A 15,137-nucleotide genomic window follows, 5' to 3' on the forward strand; every position below is an offset into this window, starting at 1 on the left:
TTTATCTATACAAGTCATAACCCCACACAAAGGAGGCTGTGAAACCATCTATCTATACAAGCCATAACTCCACACTAAGGAGGCTGTGAAACCATCTATCTATACAAGCCATAACCCCACACTAAGGAGGCTGTGAAACCATCTATCTATACAAGCCATAACCCCACACAAAGGAGGCTGTGAAACCATCTTTCTATACAAGCCATAACCCCACACTAAGGAGGCTGTGAAACCATCTATCTATACAAGCCATAACCCTCCTATCCTCTACATTTCTCTTTTTCTATTTCAGTTTTTCTCATATACATCATTCACCTCCTGGCTTTCGCTTCCATTTATCCCTCACTCCATCATACTGCCTACCAATCGTCTTTTCTTCTTGGCTACCTCTGTTTATAGACTGAATCCATCTATTTCTTTCTTTTAAGGCATTTCTTTATTTTCTCTCCATCTTTCCCCTTTTTTTTTCTTTTTTTTACTAACCCTACCTCTGTTGGATTGGTGGAGCCAAAATAGGAGTGCAAATACTAAGCCTGTAGATCATTTTGACAGTTTAATTTCAATTCTTGATTATTAGCTCATTTGAAAATTATATTATCCAACCATCCAATTAAATTGGTCTATATTTACAATCATCATCAAGCACGAGGTGTTAATTGTAGTACCATCTATCAAGAGTGAGCTTTCACAACCACAAGGGAGTATGACAGTGAGGTGGATTGGAGCTGATTTGATGGAGGTGTGTGTGTGTGTGTGTGTGTGTGTGTGTGTGTGTGTGTGTGTGTGTGTGTGTGTGTGTGTGTGTGTGTGTGTGTGTGTGTGAGTGTGTGTGTGTATGTGTATGTGTGTGTGGGCGTGTTTAACTACACTTGTGGGCACCATAAGTCCCCACTAGAATAGTAAACAAACAAACATTTGACGAACAGGGGACATTGTGTTAGTCCCCACAAGGTCGAATGCTATTTATAGGTGGTTTAGGGTTAAGGTTAGGGTTAGGGTTAGGGTTAGGGTTAGGGTTAGGGTTAGGGTTAGGGTTAAGGTTAGGTTTTGGGGTTAAGGTTAGGGTTAAGGTAAGGGTTAGGTTTAGGGGTTAGGGAAAATAGGATTTTGAATGGGACTGAATTGTGTGTCCCAACAAGGTTAGTTATACAAGACTGTGTGTGTGTGTGTGTGTGTGTGTGTGTGTGTGTGTGTGTGTGTGTGTGTGTGTGTGTGTGTGTGTGTGTGTAGCATAATCTATTCTGTACTATCCTCAGTGCTCTGTACTCGATAGGGAACATCACCTGCTGGCTTTTCTCATTCCCTGTTTCTTCACACTGGGCTCCTACGTGTTCACAAACACAGAGAGAAAAGAGACAGAGCAAAATGGAGAGGCACAGAGAGAATGATGAAAGGATTTCACGCATTTCCCGTGTCTTTTTCGCCTTCTATCTAACCCTGTCTGGGCTGGGGAAAGCGATATGTCATGCTTAACCGTTCAGACACATAGAGAACACACATCTCCAATCCACCAGGTCTTACCTCCTCTCTCTACTCCTGAATCCCTATCTGTCACGTGTCTCTGCTACTGCAGGGCAGGCTGCAGCCCACTCTTACTAGTCAGATCAGAGAGCGAGTGCAGTCGAACATGTCCAGATTATCTTGGGTGACACACAAGCGTATCTCTGCTATCACACAATCACACTTAAGGTGTATCCCCATACATAAAGTCGCTGTATAATTAAGCAAGAAGGCATGAGGGGGTGTGATATAGTGGCCATATACCACAAACCCTGAGGTGCCTTATTGCTATTACAGTGAGGGAAAAAAGTATTTGATCCCCTGCTGATTTTGTAAGTTTGCTGACTGACAAAGAAATGCTCAATCTATAAATTTAATGGTAGGTTTATTTGAACTGTGAGAGACAGAATGACAACAAAAAAATCCAGAAAAATGCATGTTCAAATTGATTTGCATTTTAATGAGGGAAATAAGTATTTGACCCCTCTGCAAAACATGACTTAGTACTTAGTGGCAAAACCTTTGTTGGCAATCACAGAGGTCAGACGTTTCTTGTAGTTGGCCACCAGGTTTGCACACATCTCAGGAGGGATTTTGTCCCACTCCTCTTTGCAGATCTTCTCCAAGTCATTAAGGTTTCGAGGCTGACGTTTGGCAACTCGAACCTTCAGCTCGCTCCACAGATTTTCTATGGGATTAAGGTCTGGAGACTGGCTAGGCCACTCCAGGACCTTAATGTGCTTCTTCTTGAGCCACTCCTTTGTTGTCTTGGCCGTGTGTTTTGGGTCATTGTCATGCTGAAATACCCATCCACAACCCATTTTCAATGCCCTGGCTGAGGGAAGGAGGTTCTCACCCAAGATTTGACGGTACATGGCCCTGTCCATCGTCCCTTTGATGCGGTGAAGTTGTCCTGTCCCCTTAGCAGAAAAACACCCCCAAAGCATAATGTTTCCACCTCCATGTTTGACGGTGGGGATGGTGTTCTTGGGGTCATAGGCAGCATTCCTCCTCCTCCTCCAAACACGGTGAGTTGAGTTGATGCCAAAGAGCTCCATTTTGGTCTCATCTGACCACAACACTTTCACCCAGTTCTCCTCTGAATCATTCAGATGTTCATTGCCAAACTTCAGACGGCCCTGTATATGTGCTTTCTTGAGCAGGGGGACCTTGCGGGCACTGCAGGATTTCAGTCCTTCACGGCGTAGTGTGTTACCAATTGTTTTCTTGGTGACTATGGTCCCAGCTGCCTTGAGATCATTGACAAGATCCTCCCGTGTAGTTCTGGGCTGATTCCTCACCGTTCTCATGATCATTGCAACTCCACGAGGTGAGATCTTGCATGGAGCCCCAGGCCGAGGGAGATTGACAGTTCTTTTGTGTTTCTTCCATTTGTGAATAATCGCACCAACTGTTGTCACCTTCTCACCAAGCTGCTTGGCGATAGTCTTGTAGCCCATTCCAGCCTTGTGTAGGTCTACAATCTTGTCTCTGACATCCTTGGAGAGCTCTTTGGTCTTGGCCATGGTGGAGAGTTTGGAATCTGATTGATTGATTGCTTCTGTGGACAGGTGTCTTTTATACAGGTAACAAACTGAGATTAGGAGCACTCCCTTTAAGAGTGTGCTCCTAATCTCAGTTTGTTACCTGTATAAAAGACACCTGGGAGCCAGAAATCTTTCTGATTGAGAGGGGTTCAAATACTTATTTCCCTCATTAAAATGCAAATCAATTGATAACATGTTTTACATGCGTTTTTCTGGATTTTGTTGTTGTTATTCTGTCTCTCACTGTTCAAATAAACCTACCATTAAAATTATAGACTGATCATTTCTTTGTCAGTGGGCAAATGTACAAAATCAGCGGGGGATCAAATACTTTTTTCCCTCACTGTATAAACTGGTTACCAACGTAATTAGAAGAGTAAAACATTTTTGGGGTCATACCCGTGGTATGCGGTCTAATATACCACGGCTTTCAGCAAATCAGCATTCAGGGCTCAAACCACACAGTTTATAATCTGTGAACCTGTGAGCATCTTCCATGCTCAAGGTCCTAAACGATATTATAACCGCGATCGATAAAGCCGTCTTCATCGACCTGGCCAAGGCTTTCAACTCTGTCAACCACTGCATGCTTATTGGCAGACTAAATAGCCTTGGTTTCTCTAATGACTGCCTCGCCTGGTTCACCAACTACTTCTCAGATAGAGTTCAATGTGTCAAATCGGAGGGCCTGTTGTCTGGACCTCTGGCTGTCTCTATGGGGGTGCCACAGGGTTCAATTCTCGGGCCGACTCTATTCTCTGTGTATATCAATGATGTCGCTCTTGCTGCTGGTGACACTCGGATCCACCTCTATGCGGACGACACCATTTTGTATACATCTGGCCCTTCATTGGACACTGTGTTAACAAACCTCCAAACGAGCTTCAATGCCATACAACACTCCTTCTGTAGCCTCCAACTGCTCTTAAACATTAGTAAAACTAAATGCATGCTCTTCAACCGAACGCTGCTTGCGCCCGCCCACCCGACTAGAATCACTACTCTCGGCGGGTCTGATCTAGAGTATGTGGACAACTACAAATACCTAGGTGTCTGGTTAGACTGTAAACTCTCCTTCCAGACTCACATTAAGCATCTCCAATCAAAAGTTAGATCTAGAATCGGCTTCCTATTTCGCAACAAAGCCTCCTTCACTCATGCTGCCAAACATGCCCTCGTAAAACTGACTATCCTACCGATCCTTGACTTCGGCGATGTCATTTACAAAATAGCCTCCAACACTCTACTCAGCAAATTGGATGTAGTCTATCACAGTGCCATCCGTTTTGTCACCAAAGCCCCATATACTACCCACCATTGTGACCTGTACGCTCTTGTTGGCTGGCCCTCACTACATATTCGTTGCCAAACCCACTGGCTCCAGGTCATCTATAAATCACTGCTAGGCAAATCCCTGTCTTATCTTAGCTTACTGGTCATCCCCAAAGCCAACACCTCCTTTGGCCGCCATTCCTTCCAGTTCTCTGCTGCCAATGACTGGAACGAACTGCAAAAATCTCTGAAGCTGGAGACTCTTATCTCCCTCACTAACTTTAAGCGTCAGTTGTCAGAGCAGCTTACCGATCACTGCACCTGTACACAGCCATTCTGAAATTAGCCCACCCAACTACCTCATCCCCATATTGTTATTTATTTTGCTAATTTGCACCCCAGTATCTCTATTTGCACATCATCTTTTGCACATCTATCATTCCAGTGTTAATTACAAAATTGTAACTATTTTTGCACTATGGCCTATTTATTTATTGCCTTACCTCCATAACTTACTACATTCGCACACACTGTATATATATTTTCTGTTGTATTTTTGACTTTATGTTTTGTTTTACCCCATATGTAACTCTGTGTTGTTGTTTTTATCGCACTGCTTTGCTTTATCTTGGCCAGGTCGCAGTTGTAAATCAGAACTTGTTCTCACCTGGCTTACCTGGTTAAATAAAGGTTAAATAAAAATAAAAATACATGTGTGACCAACTCTCTCTCTCTCTCTCTCTCTCTCTCTCTCTCTCTCTCTCTCTCTCTCTCTCTCTCTCTCTCTCTCTCTCTCTCTCTCTCGCTCTCTCCCCCCCCCCCCCCCTCTCTCTCTCTCTCTCTCTCTCTCTCTCTCTCTCTCTCTCTCTCTCTCTCTCTCTCTCTCCCTGTCCCTTGTCCTTTCCAGATGATGTGCCGCCCTACTTTAAGACGGAGCCGGTGCGGAGCCAGTTGCACCTGGAGCGTAACAGGCTGGTGTTGACGTGTATGGCGGAGGGGAGCTGGCCCCTGGAGTTCAAATGGATCCACAATGGCACCGAGCTCACACGGTTCTCATTGGAGTACAGGTGAGTCCTGCCACTGTATACTTTATACACCCCTATAGATCCAAAATGACACACAGCGCACATGCTTTGGCCAGTAGCATACCACCCTGCATCCCACTGCTGGCTTGTCTCTGAAGCTGAGCAGGGTTGGTCCTGAATGGGAGACCAGATGCTGCTGGAAGTGGTGTTGGAGGGCCAGTAGGAGGCACTCTTTCTTCTAAAAATAAACAATATCCCAGGGCAGTGATTGGGGACATTGCCCTGTGTAGGGTGCTGTCTTTCGGATGGATGTTAAACGGGCGTCCTGACTTTCTGTGGTCATGAAAGATCCCATGGCACTTATTGTAAGATTAGGGGTGTTAACCCTGGTGTCCTGGCTAAATTCCTAACCTGGCCCTTATACCATCATGGCCACCTAATCATCCCCAGCTTCTAATTGGTTAATTCATCCCTCCTCTCCCCTGTAACTATTCCCCAGGTAGTTGCTGTAAATGAGAATGTGTTGTCAGTCAACTTACCTGGTCAAATAAAAATTCTCATTCGAGTACAGATGAGGTGTAGCCCACTATAGGGAGAGAGAGGAGATACAGAAGATACTCTGTCACCTCTCGAGATCAGCCCTCCTCTCAGCTGCCGAGAGAGAGACTCTTTCATGTTAACTGGGAGATCTTAATCATGTGGCAAGCACTGGTCTTATCTCTGTCGGAGGTGTAAATGGAACGTCGGGCCGATGAGAGACGGTGAGCTGACACATATACGCCTGTCACAACCAACACTGGACTGAGTCCATGTGTGTGCATCCTCTTTCAGAGGTGAACAAAGGTCCAGCGTTGTCTCTAATGTTGATGGAGCTGCTGCTTGCTGCTCTCTACAATGCCTCAGGGAGATAAGAAGACAACAGTAACAGTCAGGGCATCAGGACCAATACACAGACAGAGAGAACACAGCAGTAACAGTCAGGGCATCAGGACCAATACACAGACAGAGAGAACACAGCAGTAACAGTCAGGGCATCAGGACCAATACACAGACAGAGAGAACACAGCAGTAACAGTCAGGGCATCAGGACCAATACACAGACAGAGAGAACACAATGGATCACATCTTAGAGGGACCAATGCTCCTAATTATTTGGGTGATTGAGTGAGTCATTGAGTGAGTGATTGAGTGTGTGTGTGGTTTTATGTGTGTGCGCACATTTGTGTGTGTGTGTGTGTTATCGGATGATTGAGTGTGTGATTGAGTGTGTGTCCGTGCATGTTTCCATGTGTGTGTAGTGGCCCCCCATCCCTCACGATGTCCTCCCCAGTGACAGGTAAGGGGAGGTGGGCAGTTGGAGGGTCAACGTCAGCCTTATGGTAATGAGGTTATGCAAGGTCTCTGGTGATCAACACTGTTTTAAAGAGTCACACACATACGCCAGGACGCACAACCTTCTGTCCTCAGGCCACTGATCGATATCGGAGTGTGTGTGTGTGTGTGAGTGCGCGCACAACACATGCATTTCTGTTTGCGTGCTTGCGTGAATACTTGTGTGTTTGCATGCATGTGTGTTTGTGTGTTGAAAACAAGATAAAGGGCGAGCGAGAGAATTTGAAAGCTGGAGATAGCAAAAAGACATCAGAGCAATGGAGAGAGGAGAAGGAGGAGGAAGAGGAGGAAGAGGAGGGGAGTGTATGGATGGAGCTGTAAAGAGCACATCTGGCCTTGCCTTTTAACTCCCCTCCACTTTAGCTATCAGAGAGAAGCAGTGAATTCACATGCAGACACGCTGCCTTAAGAGCCTCTCTAACCCCTTCTCCGCTCTGCTCTTGTCAGGCCCTCTCCTCGCCTCCTCTTCTCCTCCTCTGAGTTAAAACCAGTAATCTTCTTCATGCCTCGGCACTGGCCCTACCACCGCCAACAAGCGTGCATATCTTTTATTAACAGAAACAATTTCATGCAAGCTCAGAACAAATTAACATGAGTTCAATCCAATAATATTCCTTGTCTAGAGGGGTAGGGGACAAGCTGGGCTTGCTAACTAAATAGCAGGCGTAAGAAGGAGGAGTGTGGAAATGTGAGTGTGGTATTACAGTCGTGACCTTCACTGCTGTAACTTGTCAACAGTAAGGGGAATAGACCAGGGATTTGTCCCAAATGACAACATATTCTCTACATAGTGCAGTACTTCTGACCAGAGCCCTATTTGGGACGCAACCTAGGACGGTGGGCCCAAGACACATACTGTATAGTGTTGTACTATTGCTATAGTGCTTCATAAGCTTGACATATTCTTCTTCGTCTGCTTGCAACGTCCTATCCAACCCAAGTGACACAGTAATACAGAAATATGGTGGACAGGGAAAATATATTGACTTTTCAGCTCAGGAGGTTAATATTCTCTATATTTCTATATTCTCCTCCCTCATGGCACTCCTGGTCTATTAGTGTCAGTGCAAAGAGGTGGAGCAGCTTTAGTATCATTACACATCTTAGAGAAGGAGTCTACAGGCGTACACAATACACAATACAGACACACAGAAAAGCTGAAAAACTCATCAGCGCTCGCACATTGTGTTGCAATGGCAGTGGCATCTTGTCCTGAGCAAATTGAATCATCTGCATTGTTACATAGTGAGAGCAAGACTACTGTTCAGCTGTCAGTTAAAAAGACGCCATAGACGGCACACGTTTTTGCGTGGGTAGAGTGGTAGCATTTACTTATTTTCCGAGCAAACAAGCAAAAAGTTTGACTGTGAATAGTTTGGATTGCAGTGTGGAGTAGAGAGCTGGGAGGCCCTGACCTAAGTAGCACAACTAGCATCCTGAGCAGCTGAGTCTCTCTACAGTACAATACTAATGGATTCTGTTCCATAACAGTATGCTATCCTGTTCCGCTATCCCTGATGCAGTGAAAAAAAAGAGAAAAAAAGAAAAATGAACTAAGCTTTATGCGACATCTTTTTGAGTGCGGAATCATTACACCTTTTGTATAACTGAAAACATCCATTATTTCCCTCTGAACATTCTTACCTCCCCCCAGACACAATAACTTTACCCTCTCTCTCTCTCGCTCTCGCTCTCTCTCTCTCTCTCTCTCTCTCTCTCTCTCTCTCTCTCTCTCTCTCTCTATCTCTCTCTCTCTCTCTCTCTCTCTCTCTCTCTCTCTCTCTCTCTCTCTTTCTCTCTACTCCTCCTCTCTTGTTTTCGCTATTTCTTTCTCTGTCTCTCTCTGCCTCTCTCTGTCTCTCTTTACTAGGGTTAGTCAGAGAGTGTGTGCATGTTTGAGTGTGTGGAATTGAACAGAGTGTGCCTGGTCACGGAGTGCTCTAGTGTTAAGGGATTCATTCACTGAGGCTTTTTAAATGTCATTCCATGCATAGTCTATTTACTGGGGATGTGTGTGCTTGTGAGGGGCCTATGAGAGGGTCACCAACCTGCCTTACCCTTGCCTCACACTGACAGCTTGGTTACCATAGTAACGTTATCAGTCTCACCTGTCACTGGCTCTGACTGTCACCCATGCCCTTAAGGAAAAAACACATGATTTCACATGTGGAAAATCACATCATTTCACATGTGATATTTCACATAAAGTTTCGGATGTGGATTTTCTCTTGTGAAATCATGTGAAACCGTGTGTTTTTGGAAAACTTCACGTGATGATATTTCACATGAAGTTCCTCATGTGGATTTTCACATTTGATCGCATAACCTTTCACATGTGTACAGTGGGGAGAACAAGTATTTGATACACTGCCGATTTTGCAGGTTTTCCTACTTACAAAGCATGTAGAGGTCTGTAATTTTTATCATAGGTACACTTCAACTGTGAGAGACGGAATCTAAAACAAAAATCCAGAAAATCACATTGTATGATTTTTAAGTAATTCATTTGCATTTTATTGCATGACATAAGTATTTGATACATCAGAAAAGCAGAATTTACTATTTGGTCCATAAACCTTTGTTTGCAATTACAGCGATCATACGTTTCCTGTAGGTCTTGACCAGGTTTGCACACACTGCAGCAGGGATTTTGGCCCACCCCTCCATACAGACCTTCTCCAGATCCTTCAGGTTTCGGGGCTGTCGCTGGGCAATACGGACTTTCAGCTCCCTCCAAAGATTTTCTATTGGGTTCAGGTCTGGAGACTGGCTAGGCCACTCCAGGACCTTGAGATGCTTCTTACGGAGCCACTCCTTAGTTGCCCTGGCTGTGTGTTTTGGGTCGTTGTCATGCTGGAAGACCCAGCCACGACCCATCTTCAATGCTCTTACTGAGGGAAGGAGGTTGTTGGCCAAGATCTCGCGATACATGGCCCCATCCATCTCCCCTCAATACGGTGCAGTCGTCATGTCCCCTTTGCAGAAAAGCATCCCCAAAGAATGATGTTTCCACCTCCATGCTTCACGGTTGGGATGGTGTTCTTGGGGTTGTATTCATCCTTCTTCTTCCTCCAAACACGGCGAGTGGAGTTTAGACCAAAAAGCTCTATTTTTGTCTCTTCAGACCACATGACCTTCTCCCATTCCTCCTCTGGATCATCCAGATGGTCATTGGCAAACTTCAGACGGGCCTGGACATGCGCTGGCTTGAGTAGGGGGACCTTGCGTGCTCTGCAGGATTTTAATCCATGACGGCGTAGTGTGTTACTAATGGTTTTCTTTGAGACTGTGGTCCCAGCTCTCTTCAGGTCATTGACCAGGTCCTGCCGTGTAGTTCTGGGCTGATTCCTCACCTTCCTCATGATCATTGATGCCCCACAAGGTGAGATATTGCATGGAGCCCCAGACCGAGGGTGATTGACCGTCATCTTGAACTTCTTCCATTTTCTAATAATTGTGCCAACAGTTGTTGCCTTCTCACCAAGCTGCTTGCCTATTGTCTGTAGCCCATCCCAGCCTTGTGCAGGTCTACAATTTGATCCCTGATGTCCTTACACAGCGCTCTGGTCTTGGCCATTGTGGAGAGGTTGGAGTCTGTTTGATTGAGTGTGTGGACAGGTGTCTTTTATACAGGTAACGAGTTCAAACAGGTGCAGTTAATACAGGTAATGAGTGGAGAACAGGAGGGCTTCTTAAAGAAAAACTAACAGGTCTGTGAGAGCAGGAATTCTTACTGGTTGGTAGGTAATCAAATACTTATGTCATGCAATAAAATGCAAATGAATTACTTAATAATCATACAATGTTATTTTCTGGATTTCTGTTTTAGATTCCGTCTCTCACAGTTGAAGTGTACCTATGATAAAAATTACAGACCTCTACATGCTTTGTAAGTAGGAAAACCTGCAAAATCGGCAGTGTATCAAATACTTGTTCTCCCCACTGTATGTGTAGCTGTGAAGTGTGCATTTTACCTTTTTGTAGCCCAGGGAACAACACTGTACCCTAACCATACCCTTATTCTTTGAGAGTGTGTTAATATATGTTCCAAGCCATAAGTATGAACATGGTGGCACTGTAGAAGCATCGATGAACTCCCAACCAAGAGGTTGCAAGTTCAAATCTTCTTGTATACTCTACGTCCAGTATCCTTGAGCACTGCTAGTTTTACATTGGTGGTGATAATTGTACAATTATTTACTTGATTCTGGGCAGCTTTTAGCAAAGTGCAGAAATGCATTCTTGCCAATAAGTTTGTTGCCATATCTCTTTCGTGCTCAAAGATCTGGTGTTGTAGCTTCACTGTAGCAGGACATTACAGGTTGTAGCGACCAATGGGTTATTAGTTCAAATCCCATTTAACACTAGAACTGCCTGGCCTTTCAGCCTATAAGTATATGGATTACTTTTATACTATTCCTGCTATTCCTTAAAGAGGTAGGGTTTCAAGTGTCTCCGGAAGGTGGTCAGTGACTTCACCCTCCTCATCATTCACTTCATTGAATTCACATGCACCATTATCAGTTTCTATCTGGTTTCTATCGCCCATTCATCCATTGATGACAGAATAGCATATTTAGATTTTAATTGTATTATGTTACTAATTTTTGCTTAGTAGCCAGAGCAATGCTGCCGCATGAGTGGTCATGTGCTGAATGCTTGGACAGCATGGATATTCTTGGAAATAGAGCTGCACCTCTTGACTTAGAGTTAAGTGTCATAGAAACTGCAGAATATGCTCTTTCTGATACTATATAGAAATCAAAATGTTTTACCTGCATGTGACTCTGAAGGAGGATTTGATAAAGTGATACTCCTTTCCCTGCATCTGTCAATTACAAGATGCGCCCATCTCTTCATGTACAATTTGACAACTCATAGGCCTAATATTGTCAATCATCAGATTATTGTCAATTTAATCTTGTCTATAGGCTAACTCTTACTATGTGTGAAATTAGTTTCAGTATAGTTTAGGTGTAGTTTCGATGGGCAGGCTGACTGGCATAATTTGTTTTTACCGCTCATCAACTTGGATAGAGTCAAGGTATGTTTAGCATTATTCTAAAGGCCTACTGCAACACATAGCATGTTTTCGTTTCCATTACAATACATTTGATTTGTAATAGAGTTATAGTAAATAAAACAGTCCCGTAAACAGCTTCTTTTTACAAAGTAAAACGTAAAAGAGAATGGTATCAGTCTGCATGGCATGCGGTCAAATGATTTGCTGCTGATAAATAGGCATAACACAAACTCATCATTACACCATTGTCTTTCTAAATTAAATCAACCTCTTCACCCTCCTTATCATTCAGTTAGGCCTAATTGAAATTCAATTGTGAAGTAAGGTGCCCATTCATCCATTTGTCATTCATTCAGTGAGGAGAGATAGATGCATTAGCGCCTGGCTGGGTACCAACGTCTTACAGCAAATTGTTTTGGCAGGTTAAGTTGGGATTAGGTAAAAAGGCTCTAAATAATTTTCTGTTTGTGATTTAAAAATTCGGATAAATGAGCAGTGTAAAATACAAACATTTAGGAAAAGTCAGGGAAGGAGCAGAACATAGATTTTTTTTGGCAGCTTTTTAATTTACAAAATCAAACGTCAGTGGCTGTTGGCCTATGGCGGTTCTTATACACGATTTTACAGTAATTGAAATCAGATTATAGAAATAACACCTCCAAATTGTTGTATACATTTACTTTATTTTTACCTCAACTTTAGGCAAAGTGCAGAAATGTTTCTTGCCAATAAACATATAGTCAATCTCTATTATGTCCATAGAACTGGTGGCTCAGCAGGAACTTCAGGTAGCTAGCAATCAAGAGGTTGTGAGTTCAAAGTTTGAGTTCCAAGTAAGCAGCATACTGTCCATTAACACCTTAATTTAGCTAGTAAAGTAAAGTGTGGTCCTCTGTAGCGCAGCTGGTAGAGCACGGCGCTTGTAACGCCAGGGTAGTGGGTTCGATCCCCGGGACCACCCATACACAAAAATGTATGCACGCATGACTGTAAGTCGCTTTGAATAAAAGTGTCTGCTAAATGGCATATTCTTAATGAAATTTGACATCTTGACTTTCACATGTAATTTCATGGTATCACATGTTGAAATGTTGCATCCCCATGTTGTCCCAAAAAATTCACATGAGATCATGTTTTCACATGTGCTCAAACGTTGTCACGTGTAGTGTCATGCTATCACATGTTGACATTTTGCATCCCCATGTTGTCACATTTATTTCACATTAACTTGTTGTCACGCTCCTCCCACCAGGGGTGGGAGGAGCCAGAGAGGGCTGTAATAACCTGTCCGTAATGAGGTATCAAACCATATTAGTTCTGGGGTTAGCACAGAGCAACACCAGCCAACTGGACTAAATTACTTCTGGTGTGAAGTCTATTAGTGTTAATGGCCTAATTAGGAGCGATCGGTAAGCTAGTGACGTTAGTGAGGCTTCTTCTCGTTGTGTTTGCCAGGTCAATTAATACCGGCTAGCACTAGTAAACAGAATGGGTGTTTTGTATGTACTGTATGTAGCATTAGCTTGAGTAACTGCTAAGGGAGAGGATTAAATCCGAGGGATGCCCTGCGGTAATGCGGAGAGAGATAGAAAGAGGGGGGAGGGAGAGGGAGAGGAGGAGAGAAAGCTGACAGGTGGTGTTTTGTGCTCCGCAGTCTAACCTTGCGGAGGAATGTGGAGAATTCAGTCCTCAGTCTTGAGCCAGAACCTTCAGGGTGACTTTAGCCCGAGTTTCTCCCCTCCCCCCCTCCCTCCCGCCCTCTCCCTCTCTCTCTATAATGAATACAATTAACCTTTGCGGAGCTGAGTGCGGTGTGCGTGGCGTCCAGCAGGTTGAGGGAGTCAGCAGGGTGCAGGGATGTTGGAGAGTGATTGATTGATGTTCCAGTGGACAGTTACTCTGTGTCATGTCCCCCTTTAATTACCCTGGGGATGAGTGGAGGAGTGGAGAGAGGGATGGAGAGAGGGAGGAGAGAGGGATGAAGAGACGGATTGGGAGAAAGATCGAGAGAGAGATGGAGGGAGGAGATAGGCATGGAGAAAGGGATGGAGAGAGGGACGGAGAGAGGGATGGAGAGGAGGAGTGAAGAGAGGGATGGAGAGGGATGGAGAGGAGGAGTGAAGAGAGGGATGGAGAGGAGGAGTGAAGAGAGGGATGGAGAGGGATGGAGAGGAGGAGTGAAGCGAGGGATGGAGAGGAGGAGTGAAGAGAGGGATGGAGAGGGATGGAGAGGAGGAGTGAAGAGAGGGATGGAGAGGAGGAGTGAAGAGAGGGATGGAGAGGGATGGAGAGGAGGAGTGAAGAGAGGGATGGAGAGGAGGAGTGAAGAGAGGGATGGAGAGGAGGAGTGAAGAGAGGGATGGAGAGGAGGAGTGAAGAGAGAGATGGAGAGGAGGAGTGAAGAGAGGGATGGAGAGGAGGAGTGAAGAGAGGGATGGAGAGGAGGAGTGAAGAGAGGGATGGAGCGGAGGAGTGAAGAGAGGGATGGAGAGGAGGAGTGAAGAGAGAGATGGAGAGGAGGAGTGAAGAGAGGGATGGAGAGGGATGGAGAGGAGGAGTGAAGAGAGGGATGGAGCGGAGGAGTGAAGAGAGGGATGGAGAGGAGGAGTGAAGAGAGGGATGGAGAGGAGGAGTGAAGAGAGGGATGGAGAGGAGGAGTGAAGAGAGGGATGGAGAGGGATGGAGAGGAGGAGTGAAGAGAGGGATGGAGCGGAGGAGTGAAGAGAGGGATGGAGAGGAGGAGTGAAGAGAGGGATGGAGAGGGATGGAGAGGAGGAGTGACGAGAGGGATGGAGAGGTCTGAAAGGGTGACACTATTCTTACGGAAAAACCACATGAATTTCACGTGATCACGTGTGATTTAATGTGAAGTTAATGTGATAACAATATGTGAACCCTTGTCTTCCAAAAAGGGTTCTTCTGATCAAAACAGTTCTGGGTAGAACCCTAACTTTGGAACCCTTTTTTCTAAGATGTATTGGAGGCGAAGGTCCAAGGTCCCTTCCATCGTATCTTCTTCTTGTAAGGAGGAGAGAGGAGGAATCAGGGATTTGAGTAATCAATGATTTGAGAAGCAGCCATGGTGCATCCAAAAATCACAAGAACATCTAGAAAAATAGGTGTAAATGAAGCCCATAGGAATGCCGGTGGGCATAGAAACATAGCAGTCAACAGGGTCAGTAAGGGTTAATATTGACATTACTGGTCCTCTTCTCTAGACAGTTTCAGACATACCTTGTTCTCTTTCTTTCACCAGATGATGTGCGTCTGGCTGGCCTACTTGTTGTCTATTTCCCTTCCCATCCCCTCCCCTCTCTCTCTCTCTTTCTCTCTCTCTCTCTCGCTCTCTTGCTCTCTCTTTGTCTCTCCCCCTCTTTC

General features: G+C 44.8%; 1 protein-coding gene across 1 annotated transcript in view; it reads left to right on the forward strand.

Annotated features, from left to right (window-relative positions):
* Window positions 1-15,137, forward strand: part of LOC311100883 (protein sidekick-2-like) — a gene marked incomplete at both ends in the record, with an annotated part of 352,877 nt that overhangs the window by 297,441 nt on the left and 40,299 nt on the right. Inside the window, one exon of the mRNA XM_084141877.1 lies at window positions 5,227-5,386. Within this exon, the coding sequence (XP_083998003.1) occupies window positions 5,227-5,386 (160 nt within the window). The remainder of the gene's footprint in view (window positions 1-5,226; window positions 5,387-15,137) is intronic.

Source organism: Coregonus lavaretus, assembly GCF_964263955.1.
Source record: "Coregonus lavaretus genome assembly, chromosome: 25".
NCBI lineage: Eukaryota > Metazoa > Chordata > Actinopteri > Salmoniformes > Salmonidae > Coregonus > Coregonus lavaretus.